General features: G+C 50.4%; 10 protein-coding genes and 1 non-coding gene across 11 annotated transcripts; 6 read left to right on the top strand and 5 right to left on the bottom strand.

Annotated features, from left to right (window-relative positions):
• Positions 1 to 79: 79 nt before the first annotated feature.
• Positions 80 to 606, bottom strand: BDW74DRAFT_172588 (PUA-like domain-containing protein; the record flags this gene model as incomplete). The annotated part of the gene is made up of 2 exons (XM_073727573.1): positions 80 to 97; positions 151 to 606. 2 exons carry the CDS (start codon positions 604 to 606, stop codon positions 80 to 82), a joined length of 474 nt encoding a protein of 157 aa, XP_073589857.1.
• A 1151-nt stretch (positions 607 to 1757) lies between these two features.
• BDW74DRAFT_172589 (DNA/RNA non-specific endonuclease) lies at positions 1758 to 2834 on the top strand (the record flags this gene model as incomplete). Its single annotated transcript, XM_073727574.1, has 1 exon — positions 1758 to 2834. One exon carries the CDS (start codon positions 1758 to 1760, stop codon positions 2832 to 2834), a length of 1077 nt encoding a protein of 358 aa, XP_073589858.1.
• A 98-nt stretch (positions 2835 to 2932) lies between these two features.
• BDW74DRAFT_142482 (alpha/beta fold hydrolase) lies at positions 2933 to 3960 on the bottom strand. The gene has a single exon (XM_073722732.1). The coding sequence runs from the start codon at positions 3903 to 3905 to the stop codon at positions 2955 to 2957; it is 951 nt and encodes a 316-aa protein (XP_073589859.1). The 5' UTR covers positions 3906 to 3960; the 3' UTR covers positions 2933 to 2954.
• Positions 3961 to 4439: 479 nt separating this feature from the next.
• Positions 4440 to 4514, bottom strand: BDW74DRAFT_t19. The gene has a single exon. It is a non-coding gene; the product is annotated as a tRNA-Val (tRNA).
• Positions 4515 to 4718: 204 nt separating this feature from the next.
• Positions 4719 to 6167, bottom strand: BDW74DRAFT_172591 (uncharacterized protein; the record flags this gene model as incomplete). Its single annotated transcript, XM_073727575.1, has 2 exons — positions 4719 to 5266; positions 5327 to 6167. The coding sequence occupies 2 exons, from the start codon at positions 6165 to 6167 to the stop codon at positions 4719 to 4721; spliced, it is 1389 nt and encodes a 462-aa protein (XP_073589860.1).
• A 1464-nt stretch (positions 6168 to 7631) lies between these two features.
• Positions 7632 to 8993, top strand: BDW74DRAFT_172592 (uncharacterized protein; the record flags this gene model as incomplete). The annotated part of the gene is made up of 3 exons (XM_073727576.1): positions 7632 to 8061; positions 8107 to 8509; positions 8603 to 8993. 3 exons carry the CDS (start codon positions 7632 to 7634, stop codon positions 8991 to 8993), a joined length of 1224 nt encoding a protein of 407 aa, XP_073589861.1.
• A 469-nt stretch (positions 8994 to 9462) lies between these two features.
• On the top strand, positions 9463 to 9960 carry BDW74DRAFT_172593 (YwbE family protein; the record flags this gene model as incomplete). Its single annotated transcript, XM_073727577.1, has 1 exon — positions 9463 to 9960. One exon carries the CDS (start codon positions 9463 to 9465, stop codon positions 9958 to 9960), a length of 498 nt encoding a protein of 165 aa, XP_073589862.1.
• Positions 9961 to 10259: 299 nt separating this feature from the next.
• Positions 10260 to 11098, top strand: BDW74DRAFT_5895 (uncharacterized protein). Its single transcript, XM_073733239.1, has one exon. It carries the CDS (start codon positions 10559 to 10561, stop codon positions 11048 to 11050), a length of 492 nt encoding a protein of 163 aa, XP_073589863.1. The 5' UTR covers positions 10260 to 10558; the 3' UTR covers positions 11051 to 11098.
• Positions 11099 to 11651: 553 nt separating this feature from the next.
• Positions 11652 to 11957, top strand: BDW74DRAFT_172595 (uncharacterized protein; the record flags this gene model as incomplete). The annotated part of the gene is made up of 1 exon (XM_073727578.1): positions 11652 to 11957. The coding sequence occupies one exon, from the start codon at positions 11652 to 11654 to the stop codon at positions 11955 to 11957; it is 306 nt and encodes a 101-aa protein (XP_073589864.1).
• Positions 11958 to 12415: 458 nt separating this feature from the next.
• On the top strand, positions 12416 to 12799 carry BDW74DRAFT_172596 (uncharacterized protein; the record flags this gene model as incomplete). The annotated part of the gene is made up of 1 exon (XM_073727579.1): positions 12416 to 12799. The coding sequence occupies one exon, from the start codon at positions 12416 to 12418 to the stop codon at positions 12797 to 12799; it is 384 nt and encodes a 127-aa protein (XP_073589865.1).
• A 1096-nt stretch (positions 12800 to 13895) lies between these two features.
• Positions 13896 to 15675, bottom strand: BDW74DRAFT_184629 (uncharacterized protein; the record flags this gene model as incomplete). The annotated part of the gene is made up of 3 exons (XM_073730861.1): positions 13896 to 15268; positions 15323 to 15602; positions 15649 to 15675. The coding sequence occupies 3 exons, from the start codon at positions 15673 to 15675 to the stop codon at positions 13896 to 13898; spliced, it is 1680 nt and encodes a 559-aa protein (XP_073589866.1).
• Between the last annotated feature and the right edge of the window lie 163 nt (positions 15676 to 15838).

Genomic DNA, 15838 nt, shown 5'->3' on the forward strand with positions numbered 1-15838 from the left:
CTTACGTCTCATTCCACAACGCCCATCCTGGATAGCCCTTCTCGCCAGGAGTATAATGTGTCAAAGTTGCCCTTGAGGCTCAATCGCGCTTCAAGATCTGCCTTCGTTAACAAACGCTTTCAGCGCCAAAAATGAACTTGAAATCCTCACAAGTTTCTGTTTCTTCCAGTCAGCACTTTTACTGATTGATAGGGGCAAGTAAACGCGCCCTCTAGGCGCCGACTTGAACCCATGTTTCCCCTTCAATTCCTCCAGGGTAATCGGCTCTCTTAGCTCGTAGACAGAGTCGATCTTGTAGGCAAAGTCATACCCCTCCCAGTCTTTGGCGTGCTTGTTGAACTTGGCGTTCCCCAGCCCGCCTTCGTCCAAAGGGCTGTCATCGGCATTCCGTGTTCTCGCAGGACGAGTCTCGCAGACGTGTGTGATTGCAGAGTGTGGAGCAGTCCGGTAGAACCAGATCCGCTTGACGCTGGGTTTGAGGAGGTATTTCCTGAACTCGTAATTCTTCGTTCCGTTGATGATTTGATCCATGTATGGGTCCTGCATTGGTAGAATAACGTCGCAGTGGCCGTTGCTGGAAATACTTGGTGATTTGGAGAGGGACATGGCAGTAGATCCGCACGGTTTGAGATTAGATGGATGGCATACAGGAATGTGTTTAGTGCGAAGAAGAAAGCTGAGATGCACAAGCAGAATTGGCGAGAGGTTGCACGAACTGAGAGCTGACATGTAAGCAGTTGCATTTGACGCGTTGTCCTGTGAGAGCTGATGACACGTGCACTCTCCTGCGCCCAATGAGCAACCGCCTCTCCCAGCCTCCCCATCTTTCAATATAAAAAGAAAGAAACAAAGGAGAGAATGTAATATGATACACCCTCCTATTGTAATGATTGGCTCCGCAGCTAATATATGCTGTAGTCATAGTGAGAAGTGGTATCTCATACTGGTTGACTGTGGTTCAAGCGGAAGTTCCAAAAGCTCGAACGCTTTCCTACTACTTGACATTGGACTAGGTTTCCATTCGCTTGAAGCCTATTGCATTTCGATAGTAAGGGCTACTCAGACTCCTCGATATAACAGGCCAGGTTAACTAAAACTCATTTTTTGGTCTCCAAAATTTCGGTGTGGATTGTTCCCAGGAGTTTGATGCCAGATTTGCTAGTAAGATTTATTTGTTGCACAGGAATAAAGGTGCCCACATGATGCTAAAACTCTTACTTGTTGAATACCTTCTTACCCTGCAACCTCTACCCTAGAGTTACCTTGTATTTCAATTAAATCGTATCAGTGAATTGGACATTCATTATAGTCTTGACTTAGCCAAGTGGATGTTTTATTACAAAGAACCCTTGAATAATTGCGCAAACTTTGCATATGGAGTATGCACTTAATAGAGAACAAGCATACCCCTTTACAGTATACCATTTCGAATAAGCGATGAATCACCAATCTGTCTAGGTTGAAGATAATCAAAAACATTTAAGACAACCCTCGAGGCACAATAATCTCAGTATGTATGATGCCTAGACTACAAGTTCCTGCAATATAACGTAGGTAGGTGGACAAAGAAACCTTGGAAGGTACCACTTTATGCCAGCCACAAGGCACTGCATCCATGGATTCAAGAAATGAGGTTACATCTCAATGTAGCTTAAGTGCATCCCAACTAAGATACATATCTGCCAATGTTGCCTCTGTTCTCACCTCACGGTTTTGTAAAGATCATTCACCATTATCAGCACTAGCAGCCTTTGACCATGTCCAAAGCAAAGTCCATCACGATAGCCGCAATAAGTGGTACTGTCGGCGCTGGCCTGGCCCTGCTTTACTCAATGACTGCCAGTGACACAGACTCATCTATAGTGAACCTACCCACCACTGCCCAGTCCAAGTCCCGACCATCACCAGCCGGTGGCCTCGTCATTCTACCGGAGACCACACCCAACCAGAACAACACCACTGCTCTCAAAGAACAGATCTCCCCCAAACCCGTCAACCCAGACGGCATCCTAAAATACGGCAACCCCGGCCCAATAAACGACAAAATACACGCCGTCTCCCTCTACGGCGCCTACGACCGGCGAACCCGTAACCCCTTCTGGGTCGCCGAGCACCTAACGCGCGACTCCGTGTCGAGCGTAATCGGGCGCCGCAAGAACAATTTCCGGCAGGACAAGAGCATCCCGGCCATCTTCCGCGCCAGGGTCTCAGATTATAGCAAGAGCGGGTACGATCGAGGCCACCAGGTCCCCGCAAACTCAGCGCGATGGTCGCAGGAGGCAGTGGACGAGACATTCAAAATGCCGAATATGTGTCCGCAGGTTAGCGAGGGGTTTAATGCGCACTATTGGGCGTATCTTGAGGAGTTTTGTCGGAATCTTACGACGAGATATCCGTCTGTCCGTGTGATTACGGGGCCGTTGTATCTGCCAAGGAAAGAGGGAGATGGGAAGTGGCGGGTTAGTTATGAGGTTATTGGACAGCAGGGTACCGGAGATAAGGATGCTGAGGCGTTGCCGAATGTTGCGGTTCCGACGCATTTCTATAAGATTGTTTTTGGGGAGGAGGAGGATGATAACCAGCGCATTGGGGCGCAGGTTGCGGTTGGGGCTTTTGTGCTACCGAATGCACGGATTCCGAATGATAAGTTTCTGGGGGATTTTGAGGTTCCGCTTGATGTTGTTGAGCACGCGAGTGGGTTGGAGTTTGCGCAGGAGCTTAAGTCGAGTCAGAGGCGGAGGCTTTGTGAGGAAGTTAGGTGTGATATCAAGGTGAAGGATTTTAGTGACGCTGTTGATGAAGTGGCTGGTTTGATGGCTAACGCTAAGATTTGAGCTGCTGATGGGATGGTGGAGTTACGCTACAAGTTGTTCTACCCATGCTTTCTTCTTATTCTAAAACGAGCCTATAGTTTAAGGTATACAAATATTCTATGGTAGAATCCATTCTCAACATTACCGCCATGAAGACTCCCTAGCTAGAACCCAATTCACCCCATCAACAACAATCTCTGGCTCAGTCAGCTGAACAAAGTGACCACTCTTTCGTGCAAAGATAAGTTCGCTCATCGTCGAGAGTTTCAAGAACTCCCTCATAAGGCCCTCGCTATTTGCATCGACTGTCTCAATCATATCTCTGACATGGCGTCTCTCCTCCTCCGTCCCATTTCCTCTAGCAACGCCAGCCCTGCAGAGTCCGCTCCAGTCCCTGCTGCGCGTACCCGCAATTACATATACCGGCTTGTCTTCAAGAAGTGGCTCCTGTGCTCTCAGATTTTTCTTCCGCAGTGTCTCGAAGCTAGACGGGTAATTCTCTTCCTCCGTGCTCGCAATAAGGTGATACTTCTCCGTTGCCTCAGCCTCTTTGAAAGCCTCCCATTCCTCGCGCGTCAACTTGTGATTCTCTTCCACGCCCCAAGCGACATACGGCTCAACACCCTCCGCAACCTTCCAAAGAACTGGATCATTAACATCCATAACCAGCGGCGCAGTCTCATGATTCGCATCAACAAGCACCAGCCCCGCAATCTGGGCTGTCCCATTCAGCGCAATAAACTCATGTATCAGCACGCCAGCCCACGAGTGCCCAACCAGAATCAGCGGGTTGCATATTGGCGCATTCTTAATCAGCAGTGAGAGTTCCAGCGCAATGTTCTCGGCTGTTGGAGCGTTCGGCGAGGGTTCGGAGTTGTTGTAGCCTGAGCGGTCGTAGGTGTAGCTTCGTTTGGAGGGACCGAGGAGTCGCACCACGGCTTGCCAGTTTAGGGCGTCGCTTGCGACGCCGGAGATGAAGAGAATTACTGGCTCGTTGGGGCTGCTGGGCGAGGCGCCGTGGGTGTACAGGGCTAGGGAGTGTGTGCCAATATTGACGAGGCGGGTGGTTGACGGGAGGGATGGGGAGGCCATGTTGGTTCAATTTTGGTACAGTACCTGTTCATGATGGGATGGGAAGGTCAGCGAGGGTCCAATGAGACTTATATAAATAGTGCTTTATCAACTTTGTTGAGTTTGCAGTGGCTGGCCCTAATGCGGTCTAGGCACGCAATGTGAAGGTGATTCGTGCATTAATTGGCAATGGTAAGCACTAAGCTTAGTGGAAATAAACCATCAAGTTTGGTCTGTTTGTTGCTTTGATGATCATATCTATAATCGCCTTGTTGGAGCCATTCGACAGTCGTATAGTAGCAAGCATACCTACAATGACTCTGCCCAGGTGGGAATGGAACCACGCCCCCGGCCTGATACCCTGAGGCACGGGCCGAGATGTTTTCCAGGGGTAGGGGTTGAGTTCAGTAGAGCCCGGGCGAGTACCAAGTGTATATACAGTCTAGGATTACTAAAAGAAAAAGAGCACGATGACTTCCAATGCAGTCCACATCATTCTGTTCCATTGCAAGAGTTAGTGGAGGTGAGTTGGGGACGCAGAAAGACAAAAAAAGATGACCAGTGCCGGGCTCGATCCGGCGACCTTATCGGTGTTAACGATACGTGATAAACCAACTACACTAACCGGCCATTTGTTGAAGCTAAAGTCCACATTTTGCATATATAAGCCAATACAAAATATATGGGCGCAAGCATCACCTTCGGCATCCATGAAGTCCTAGATAGAAGCCCTAAGACTGTGGTAAGCAACACAATGCGCCGGACACTATTGGGTCATATCTTTGCCTGGCATGGAGATTTAGGACATATTCTTTAGTTTGTTATTTAACTTAATCAGTTTGGATACTGTCTCGCCGTGAGCATGGCCAAATCACTCCGTAACGTCTGCGTGCCATCCTCAAAATGTAGGCTTAGTTTTCTGCAAAGCTCTTCCTCCATCGGGGTCTTATCTCGAATCTCCCCATATTTGCACAAGTCTATAAATAGTTTGGTAGCATTCCCGCATTTCTCTTCCACGCCGCCGTTATGAAACACATACTGTGCATGGAACCGCGAGAGCGTCTGATGTCCAAAGCCTTGGTCCGCTAACTCCTCCATCGCAGACCTCAGCAGACGACCTTGATGTTGGACTTTTTGTGCTGTCGGGCAAGCACTGTTCCACAGCTTCGCTGTCTCGTTGTCCGGCGTGCCTTGGATGATAATGATCTGCGAACCGGGGATGCGGCTGGTTACCCGGCTTATCTCTGACAGAGCTTTGTGGGTATCTTTTACAGTGTCCATTCTCATGAGCGCGAGGACTGTGCTAAAGCATTGGGATTGGTAGGGAAGGGACTCGAGGGGTCCATTATACGATGTGATGTTGTCGCCTTTGAAGGAGGTATCTGCGTTTGGCGTTAGTAAGGTTCGGCAAGGAATTTACCATGAGCAGAATTCTAACTCACGATTGATGGTAGGGCCAAGGTACAGCACCTCTGGCTGACATGTCCTTAACTCAGACAGAAGATTGCCTAGGTCTTCACTGACAAGCTGATCCATATCAATCGCAGCAGTTGCGGCAGTTGATAAACCTGATGCCGACTTAGGTACCGGATAAGGCCCCAACAACGGCTCTCTTTCCACTTTCCTCGCAAAAAAGAAATGATGGCGTTCTGGCGTCTTATGCTTGCCATCCTCAGGGACAAAATCGTAGAACGTTTCGGCCTCAACCTTAAACCCCGCGTCCCCAAGCATTGCGCGCCACTTCTCCTCCGAGAAAAACACCTCGTTCGTATACTGATCCATCCACGGCTTGCCCAGCTGCCGTGTACAGTCCCAAACGGAATCACGGACTCCAACAACAGGTGGTAAACTCGTACTTGGCGTGATACCCACAACAACCATCCCGCCGGGCTTCAGCCACTCGGACCACTTGTAGCACATGCCGACCGTGTCGCCGGGCGTGATCTGAAAGATGGAGAGAATGGCGAAGATCGCGTCGTACTTTTGTTTTGGGTGTGGTTTGAAAGTGCGCATATCGAGCTTCTCGAACCGCCCGGGGACCTGTTTGCTCGCGATCTTGACCATCTCGGTTGAGACGTCGATGCCATGGACTTTGTGTCCGGCATCTGCGAGCATCGATGACACGGGCTTCCCGGTTCCGCAGCCGATGTCGAGGATGTGGCTATTGGGGGGCAATTGCTCTATGGCCGTGCGGATTGTGGATGTTAAATAGGCGCTGCAGGAGAATGCGTCTTCGTAGCGGGGGCCGAGGTAGTCGAAGAGAGTTTCTGCGGAGGCGGTCATGTTGGTACTTGTGTTTGCGAGTCTCGGTGAATACTAAGTTGAGGTGTACAGGTCAAAACGAAGAAGAACAGTAATGGTCAGCTTGGATAATAGTGAGTTGTGGTCTGAGTACCTAAGGCGTGAACAATTAGTTTACCATGTGGTAGCAAGTATCCCGGGTTCGGGTGCTGAGTGCCCTACTTTATAGCCCAAGCTATAGCGGCACTGGTCCAACGCAAGCCTCCTTGTCATTGTCCTCGACCCACGATGGTGCAGATCCGAGTTCGATCATGATCATCTCTGACCGCAAGTTTCCTCCATCTTGGCTCTGGTTAGGTCATGGTATGCACGCCAGAAGGCGATGGAAATGTTCCGTGTCCTGGCAAGAGGAGGGTTGGGAACTATTGGCCTTGTGACTTTGATAGAAAGCTGTTCATGCACATTCCTACCCATGTCATTCTGGCCATGTAGGGGTGCTGTTGACGAAACATGGCGTCACTATTTGTTGTGGTATGCTAGTGGAGCCCTGATCTGCGATTCTTAGATCATAGATCAATAATCTGGAGTAGATCATGCAGATCAACATGGATCTCGGCAAGTTTAGATGAAGATCTTGCTTGAAATACTCCACAATTACCAGATAGAGTTATCGCCCTTGCTCCGTGTATGCTCCGCAGTTCGGAGGCACTGCGGCTCTACGTAATTAGAAAGCTTAGAGGTGAGGACCCTAGGGCGCAGGGCAATGTGTAAGGAAGGGTATGGGCATCTACCTACAACTATCAAAGCTATCCAAAAGAGTAAACTAAGAATAGTCGTAAAGACGGACACCCGTGGAGGAAAAAGAAGAGAAGGAGACAAATAAGGATAAAGCAGGTATTTATACTTGGGGAGTTTTTAGTTTGCTGGCACGGGCCCGTTGGCTTACCCATTCTTTCGCTTGCGGATGGAAGGGCCGGGATATAGATGAATTTAGAGGGCTGATATAAGCTGATCTGGAAGGTCTTGGGCTACGCGCCACTTGCAGGCTTGATTCACGTTCATGGTGTTCCCTGCATACTCTGATCATGGCCAACCCTAAATGTATAGTATTTTTTCTGGCCAATAGGTGGAGATTTTCTCTCACAATTTTCTTCCAAGCACCAGAAGCTGCAAGAAGTCTACCATAAACATTCATTGTTTACAGGTATTATGGTATTTTATGAAGACGCTCCAACAAAGAAAAGATATACCTGTCCGATGATATCCAGCAACTTGCTGTATAAAGAGTTGAGTCTCTTTATGTTACACAAGGCCTCCTTGTGCAGACATGTACCTACAAAGGGCACATACAGGCCTCATTGCAGCAAACGGAGATAAGAGCGTCACTCTAACCTTGGAATTGAACTTCCCATTTCTCTTCTTATCGTTGCTTCTCATCATTCTTCTCTCCGTCCACTCTCCAATCATCCATTCCTAACCATTCACCTCAACCATCAACCCGCAGCAATGTCCAACGCTGCCAACACCAACACCACCACCAACATGACCACTGTCCCCACCAACACCCCGCTGAGCCAGCGCTGGATGTGGGGTAGACCACTGACCGAAAGCCGCCATATCAGTACATCCGCAATCTCCTGGCTGTCCGTGGAAGGAGACGTCGCCGCCTGGCTTCAGGAAGGCAGTATCTGCTGGAGGCGTCTTGACCACCAGGGCAAGAGCAATGCCGCCCCTCACGGTATCCACGTCACCTTCACCGACAGAAAGGTCCCGACAGAGGACATTGTCCTTGCGAAGGTTCTCGCTGATGACCTGTGCGTTTACATGGTTGAGCGGACCGCGACTACGGAAGCAAATGCAGACACCAAACCGGAGCTCTTTCGGGAATACGTGCTGAGTCTCACGACAGGCGGCGAGATGTGGTTGCGAGATGTTGGTGAGATATAAGGACAGGATGGGGGAGAAGAAGAAGAAGAAGCAGAGGTCATTCCGTTCGCCATCGCCTACAACAAGATCTACCGTTGTACTGCGGCCTCGGGATCTGAATCTGAATCTCCCCGGGTCCACGTGGTCGTTCACGACGCCAAAACAGGCGCTCGGCTCCCCGATCTCGCCTTCGCCGACTACGACTACCGCGTATACCAAGGCCCATGTACCGTCCGCGGCCGAGACGCCCTCTTCCTGTCAAATATCATCGAAGACAACCACACACAGCAAGAGCACACCTTTGTCAACGCTGAAACCGGAGAAATACTCCAAACCCTCTCAGTCATATCCCACGCCTGCCCCGGCTGGAACAGAAGCTACAGCTTCTCCGACCTCCCAGAACAGAAGGGAACATCCTTCGCAGAAATCGTGCACAACCGCAACGTCCCCGGCCTCCCGTAGGCCGCGCGAATCACAAAATACTCACACGACGCAGACGGCAATTTTGCCGCGGAGCCGGGGGAGAAGAACACGCTGTACATCCACTTCAGCCCAGACCGGATCCACGAGTCCTTCGTGATCGACTCGTTCCGGAGCTGGCTTGCTTTCGTGCATACGAACACCGGCAGGGTTGTGACGTGCTTCCTTGAGGAGCGGGGGTGGCCGCGGCCTTGCTTTATGCTGGCGGCGGATGGGACGCCTGCTGGGGGAGAGGGGCTGGAGGGGCTGGAGGGGCTGGAGGAGGGAGGGGAGCTTGTTGAGATGGATTTCTGCATTGGGTCCGATAATTATATCTATCCTGGGGTGGAGGACTTTAGTATTGGGGGTACTGATCAGGCTGTGCTGGAGGGGATTCGCATTCAGAGGGATGCGCTGATCGTAGCGAGTAGATGTGTTGGGGATGGGGATGGGAAGAGTTTGGTGCACTTTTTCGATTATTAGTTCTCCCCCGGCCGTCCTAATATAGCCTCCTGCCTATCTCGCCTCCGTTAACTTGTTTTGTTGTCTTTGGATCACATCAGTCTTCTATTTACGGCCCCTAACTACACAGCAAAATATATTACGTGCCTGCACTGCTTTACCTAGATCCATATATATTTCCGTATCTAGCTCTTGTAATTGAACTTATAGGCAGCAAGCTGAACAGATAACACAACCCGAACCCATAGGCAAAAAGAATATCTCCGGATCTATAGAGCCTCCTACTCTAAACTCGATAGTCGTTGTCAAAGATGTCCTATCTATAGGTAGAGTCCCCTTGATTGTCTAGGTATGTTTATGCACTGCATAGCTAGCACGTGACGGTCATCCTAGCCGAAGCATAATGAGTAAGCTGAATTTTCTTTCCCTTGTCCACCCCACCCTCCCCATTCCACCAGCACAACTCACACATCATATTTCCATAGCCAAGATGCCGCCAGTCCCAACAACGAAAGACGTCATCCCCGGCGCGCTCGTCAATATCGTTCTAAAAAAAGACCAGCCGACCGGTCGTACAGTCTCAGGGACGGTAGCCACACTACTCACACAAGGCAACCACCCCCGCGGCATCAAAGTCCGGCTTAGTGATGGCCGGGTCGGGAGAGTCCAGTCCATGGCTTCTGGAGCTGGAGGTCCAGCTGGTGGAGGGTTCGAGGGTTCTAGCTCTTCAGCGGCAATATTACATGACACCGGGCGGGGATCGAGGTCGCGGGGTGAGCCGGAACCACCTGCTCAAGCGATTGGTCTAGATGCGTATATCACGAAACCACGGCAGAAGCGAAGAGGGAAGGGTGGGAATTGCGAAGGTGAAGGAATTCGCGAAGAACAAGTCCCTGCAGTCGCTGTCGTCACTTGTCCAGTCTGTGGCGAGTTTGAGGGTGACGAGGCAGCTGTTGCACATCATGTCTCGAGCCATTTTGAGGATTGATGGATCAATATTTGCACCGCATATCACTGGCGTCTTGTTTCGAACATCGTTTGTCCCGCGACGTCAATCACAATCGTATTCTGGGTGCTGTTTGACACGGAATACATAAGCAATCTTGGATACGATGCGTATTCAGCGTCGCGCAGGAGCCCGGGTCCACTGAAAACACCTTATCCGCAATCCCAATATGACGGCGGGTGTATCAGACCCTGTTCGATGGACGCGTGGACGTTGAGACCATGTTCAACGGAACTCCAAACGGCCTGAAGCCATGGAATGGCACCGATTGCCACTACTGGAGGGAAACTTGGAAATCAATCTGGTATAAACTCTAAATCAACCCCAATACCCGCTTTAGAACTCGTGACATCAAGTGGACCATTAACCCGCGGGCCAGTTGGCAAAGAAGATTGCCATTTCCCGCTCGGTTGCAGTGGAACACCATGGATCTTTGCATCAGATGATTGTCAGATAAGCAATGCTCGGACGGATGAAACTAGGATCAGAATTAAGATAAAACGTGGCGTGCAACACATACCAAATTCTGATATCAGCTGAGATCGAGCACTACCAGTGGAAGCTTCCCGTTGCTATCACTATGATATCACACTGCTTTGAATCATTGGAAGGATACAAGTGCAATATCCTCCTCCGTTGTCAATTGCCATTTCTTTTCACACAAGTCCAATATTGTCTCTATCACACCCTGTCAGATTACCAAACCGACGGAATCCCCAACCGCAAGAAACACCCAACATCACCGACCGTTTTAAGCACCCTCACCAACCAAGAAAGCCCACCATGTCCAATCGCTACGGCGAACTCAGCCGCGAAGAAGCCGCACAAGTCCTCGCCGACAGTCAAAAGCCCGGCTTCGACGGGTCTCAGTACTCCTGGTCCTCGGAGGGCAAGCTCGTGCACAACCCCTACGCCAACCGGTTTCCTACCCAACAGGGAGCTGCAAACCAGCATTCCATGCCGCAATATCAGACGAGTGGGAGTGGCGTGCTTGGGGAGTCGTTTTTCCGCAGTCTGTATCATGGGAATATGGATGCGGATGCTGTTTTCGGTGACGGTGGGTATGAGGTGACGGGGGCTGCAAGGGATGAGGACGATGTTGGATTCCATGGGGTGTAAAGGATTTGCCACAGTTTCTGTCTATGGAAGTATCGTCTTCGGGGCAGGCTTAATGAATGCTGATTAATATGATGTTATAAACTGGGTCGTCGCCGGCTAGGGATTGTACTTCTGCTATGTGCTGATCACAAGACTGCCCATGGCACACAATGCCAAATTCTGGATACGGAGAGATCCAGCCCACAAATCTTCGGAAGACATTCGGATTTACAAGATCTTTGAAGGTCCCAGGGAAACACATCCATCATAATCTGAGGTCAGAGTTTGGTCAGGTGGCAGCTGCCCAGTGAACCAAGGATTGATTGATCGAACCAGGGTTCATTGAAGCCACCCCAGCACATATAGACATCCCAAATCCTGGTCAATGTTTCCACCTCGGGTTCTCTTCATTTATGTTTTTGACATGGTTCTACACTAGCTAGTAATCCTTTTCCAGACACCCAAAACTCCATCAGAAATTAAACTCACCACCAACACACGCCACGTTGATTTCTCTTCCATACATCCAACCTTGGAATAATAACGCCGATCTTGAGCCACAAACACCAAACATCATGCAACCAAGAAAGATGTCCGCGCCCATGATCAACAAACCGCCCTGGTATCAGGGACAGCAGGCTCCTCCCCAGCAAGTGTATTCAGGCACCGACGGTCGCCTGATCCCGAACCCAATGCTCCGTAGTATGGATCCCTCTTCAGGGAAGCAGAACGAGGCCGCTAGCTCTGGCAACGCATCCGCCGAAGCAAAACCGGGTGTTAACGACGAGGATGTGGGAGTTCGCCGAGATAGTTATGATATGACGGGTGCGGGGGCTGGGACGGGATGGGGGGACGAGGATGGCTTTTATGGGTTTCTATGAATTACTTGAAGATGTGATATAGGGAGTCTAGGAGTTCCTAAAGTTTCTTGATATATGATTGCGCGCGTTTCCCGATGGGTTATGTTTAATGTCGGGCGCCATTGTAGTCTCCCGTAGGAAGATGTGGATATTTACCTTGAAGCTTTGTCTGTTTCCAGATTTGAAGTGCAGAGCCATACAGCCACAGCCCTGCTGAGAAGTCCATGAATACTTTGATTGTAATTCCGTGGAGGTATACTTAAGGCCTCCCAATCTCAACCACAGGACACACGATGAGCCCGCTCGCATCACATCCTGACATCAGGATTAAATCTTCACCAATGCAATCCCGATACCAAAGAATATATGGACGCCTTGGAAGAAGATAGAGTATCCGAGTTTTAATAGAGACAACAAAGACTATCGTGATCCGACTCGGGCTCCATCCAAACCTTCCTTTTATCAATCCTCATTCCAAAATGCAACCCCATCGCGGCCAAGACAAAACAACCTTCCGTCCCCGAACACACGAGTACCAAAACCAGCTCAACGCCAACGCCAGCGGGATCCAACGAAACATGAAGTTCCCCATGGGCAACAACGACCTTCCTGATTCCAGCCAGGGACAGAATAACCCCGCCAGCGCGAACTACCGCCCCCCGGCCCAAGACGCATGGTCTGGCGTAGACGGAAAACTAGTTCATGATCCTTTTTATCGGGGTATGGGTACGTCGGGAAATGTGGACCAAGGCGGGGATGTTGATGCAGAAGGGAAAGGGGATGACGATGAGTTTGTGGTTGAGCCAGAGAGTTATGAGATGACGGGGGCTGGGGATGAGGAGGATGAGGTTGATTCTATGTAATGGGTTCTGATCGGAATATCAATGCGTAATATCAACATCAAATTTATGTAAATCGAGAATATAAACAATGTGCTCTAGTCCAAAGCTGCATATAAAACATCAGGAGCAGAACCAAATAATGATGTTTGGATAGTATACATGTGGCTTTATTTGTATAAATAAGTCTGAAACAGGCCGACACACTCTGCAGTAATGCACTTGGGCTATATATACCTATATCTATCAATGTTTGCCGCAGCGATGGTATACCTCGTGATTCGACTTGATAAATTGTGAAGCCGGCAGCCCATAGCCTTCCTTCTACAACCCCCCGCACATTGCACCCCAGACGTACCAGATTTAGAAATGGGTGACGGATGCTTGAATTAATGTCACGGACGAGTCATAGTCAGGTAAGCCATGATTTGACATCATGGTTAGGCCAACCGCCACCTGGAATCTCCCGGCTTAGGCGCGTCAATTTCAAGAGCTCAATGATTTAATGCCACTGTGTTCCATTACATATGGAATCGTCTCGCTGCTGACTTCTTCTTCTATCTAGCACAACCTAAAGAACACAATCTGTCTCTTATCGCAATTTTCCACCCTGAATCATCTTCCCAAGAAACCGCGCCAATGGACGACGAATTCTCTTACAACCGCTCGCAACAGCGCCAATCCCGACCAGCCGAGTATTCAGGGACTCTGGGCAACATGCAAGCAAACAACATGCGTGACAGCAACATGCAGACGAGCAACATCCCGCGCCGGATGAGCAGCAACATGCAGGGGACCACCAATATGCCGGGTACCGGCGGACACGCGCACGATATGCCGGAGACTGTGTGGACGGGGGAGAACAACGAGGTGAGGAATCCGATGCTCAAGGGGGTGAATCCGAATACGCAGGGACGGGAGAAGGACATGGATGATTGGGTCAAGGAGGATTAAGTTGGATTTGCTTTAGAGGAATGGGGTTTGTACTATTGCATAAAATCCACGAGAGAGTGAGATGGGGAAGTTCATCGTGTTTCAACCTTAGATGGGTGTTTGTTTATAGAAGCGAATTAAAATAGATTGGCTGAGGTGGGCTGTTTCGGAAATATATCATGATTACCTAGTCATCCACGCTCAAGTTAAAACTATTTAGAGCACGCTTCCGCTTCACACTCCTCACAGCCTCTACACAAATGCCGCGAAACTTCCTCATGCAAGGCGACTCCATCTGCTCCACAATCCCATCCAGCCAAACAAGCGCGTCATCAACAAGCCCCATATCAATCTGCACTTTGGGATGGCTGATATCATGAAGATTATTCGCAATCAAGACCATCGCCGCAGAAGCGTACGGGCACGCCGTAGTCCATCGGAACCAGCAATCCGCTTCCCAAACCTTCTGAAAGAGGGATACGAAATCCCTGGCCTCCACAACAAGAACCTCCCAGCACGGCGGGATCGGAAGCGCAGAAATCCCGCGAGTGTAGTTCTGCACGCCCATCAGCCACTGCTCGTCCATGCCCTGCGCGCGACTGAGGAGCATCATGCACTGCAGACTGCCCATGTGCAGTACAGCGAAAAAGCCGAGATTCGCGGGCTTGTTCTTTGTTGTCTTCGTGACGACTGCAGCGCTGAACTGAAGCGGGATCGAAGCGCGCCATTCGTCTAGTGCAATGCTGATGCTTTGTCGTATGCCCACTCGTTCTTGGGAGCTGGCGTTCAACGCCCGTGTCGAGTAGAGGTAGCTGTATATCTGGCCCTCGATGTTGGCTAGTTGGATCCGGGCGAGGAAGTAGTTCATTTCTGTTTTCCTATCGGTTGTAACCACGATCCCAGCCGTGTGGTCGTTATCTTGCGGGGCCAGGGGTACAGGGAGGGTATCAGGTAAATCGACGTCTATATCATCGTCGGCTTGGATAGATGGTACTTGGGCGCGCAAGGCAAGATCCTTATCGAGAATATACGCTACCCAAAACACGCGGGCGTGTTGTCTTCTGCCTATGGGATCCAGATGAGCACTTGCGGAGCGGTCGTGCAACCCCATTTTATGCACGAGACGCATTGTGGCCGATATCAGCATCAGGGCTGGCGTTGGGTCCCGCGCTGTCTGAAGGACCATGACCATGCCCAGCAGTGTTTGGATGTTGAGGAGCCCAGTCTCGCCCTGCATTACTGTCGACATGACGGATTGGGCTTTGTTGAGGTAGGACTCAGTTGGGTGGGGCCCCGAGGGTCGGTGTTGAAACATGTTTGCAGGAGGCCCTTCGATGGCGCCCTTTGGGCTATGCTGGCTTGCTAGTGCGAAGACCGTGTTGATGGCCGCCCACACGACCGGGTCGCGTTGTCGGGGGTGCAAGGCGTAACATTCTCCGACCATGCGCAGGAGTGTGTCGGGATGGAAAAGCGGCAGGACTGCATTTGATGTTCTGAGGTATATGCCAACCAGGGCCATGGCCTCTTGTAGTGGGGGGAGCTTCGTCGAGCCCGAGCCGACTGCATAATCAAAGTCATAAATGTCAACTGATTCCTCGAAGTCTTGAACCGAACCTTCATGTTGCGCTTCCGTTGCGTGTGTGATCCCCTTGACGGAGCTGGAGGTCTTGACCTGATGCACCTGCGTCGCCTGATCCTGGCCCTTCTGGTGACCCTCCAGCTGGGGCCTGAGCTTGTCCGGCGTTTTGGTGGCGTTTGGACGCTTTGCTTTGGGCTTTATTTTTCGACGGGGAGCAGCAGCGTGCGTGCATTCCCTGGCATAAATGACGCAGTTAGAGCAACGGGGTTGCTGCCCATCGCACTTGAGTTTGCGGGTATAGCATAAGTCGCATGCCTGCTCTTGGTTAGCTAAATCCCTAAGGAACAAAATAAATGGTTACCTTTCTTAGAGCATTATTTGACTCCATAATATCGTACACACTCAACTTTCCATGGCCCCCTATTCCTCCACGGAGCGATTTGCAGGCTATCCAGCTATAAGTCCCATTAGCTAACGTAAACAAGGGCTTCCGTGGAGGCAGCGGAGACATTCTCCAGCTTGGTAATAGCGGGGTAATTGGCTCCGCGGAA

The sequence above is a fragment of the Aspergillus multicolor genome (genome assembly GCF_047715735.1).
Source record: "Aspergillus multicolor strain CBS 133.54 unplaced genomic scaffold BDW74scaffold_1, whole genome shotgun sequence".
Taxonomy (NCBI): Eukaryota; Fungi; Ascomycota; class Eurotiomycetes; order Eurotiales; family Aspergillaceae; genus Aspergillus; species Aspergillus multicolor.

Coding starts and splice junctions, on each gene's coding strand:
- BDW74DRAFT_142482 (XM_073722732.1), bottom strand. CDS start 3,905: ATGGCCTCCCCATCCCTCCCGTCAACCACCCGCCTCGTCAATATTGGC.
- BDW74DRAFT_5895 (XM_073733239.1), top strand. CDS start 10,559: ATGATATCACACTGCTTTGAATCATTGGAAGGATACAAGTGCAATATC.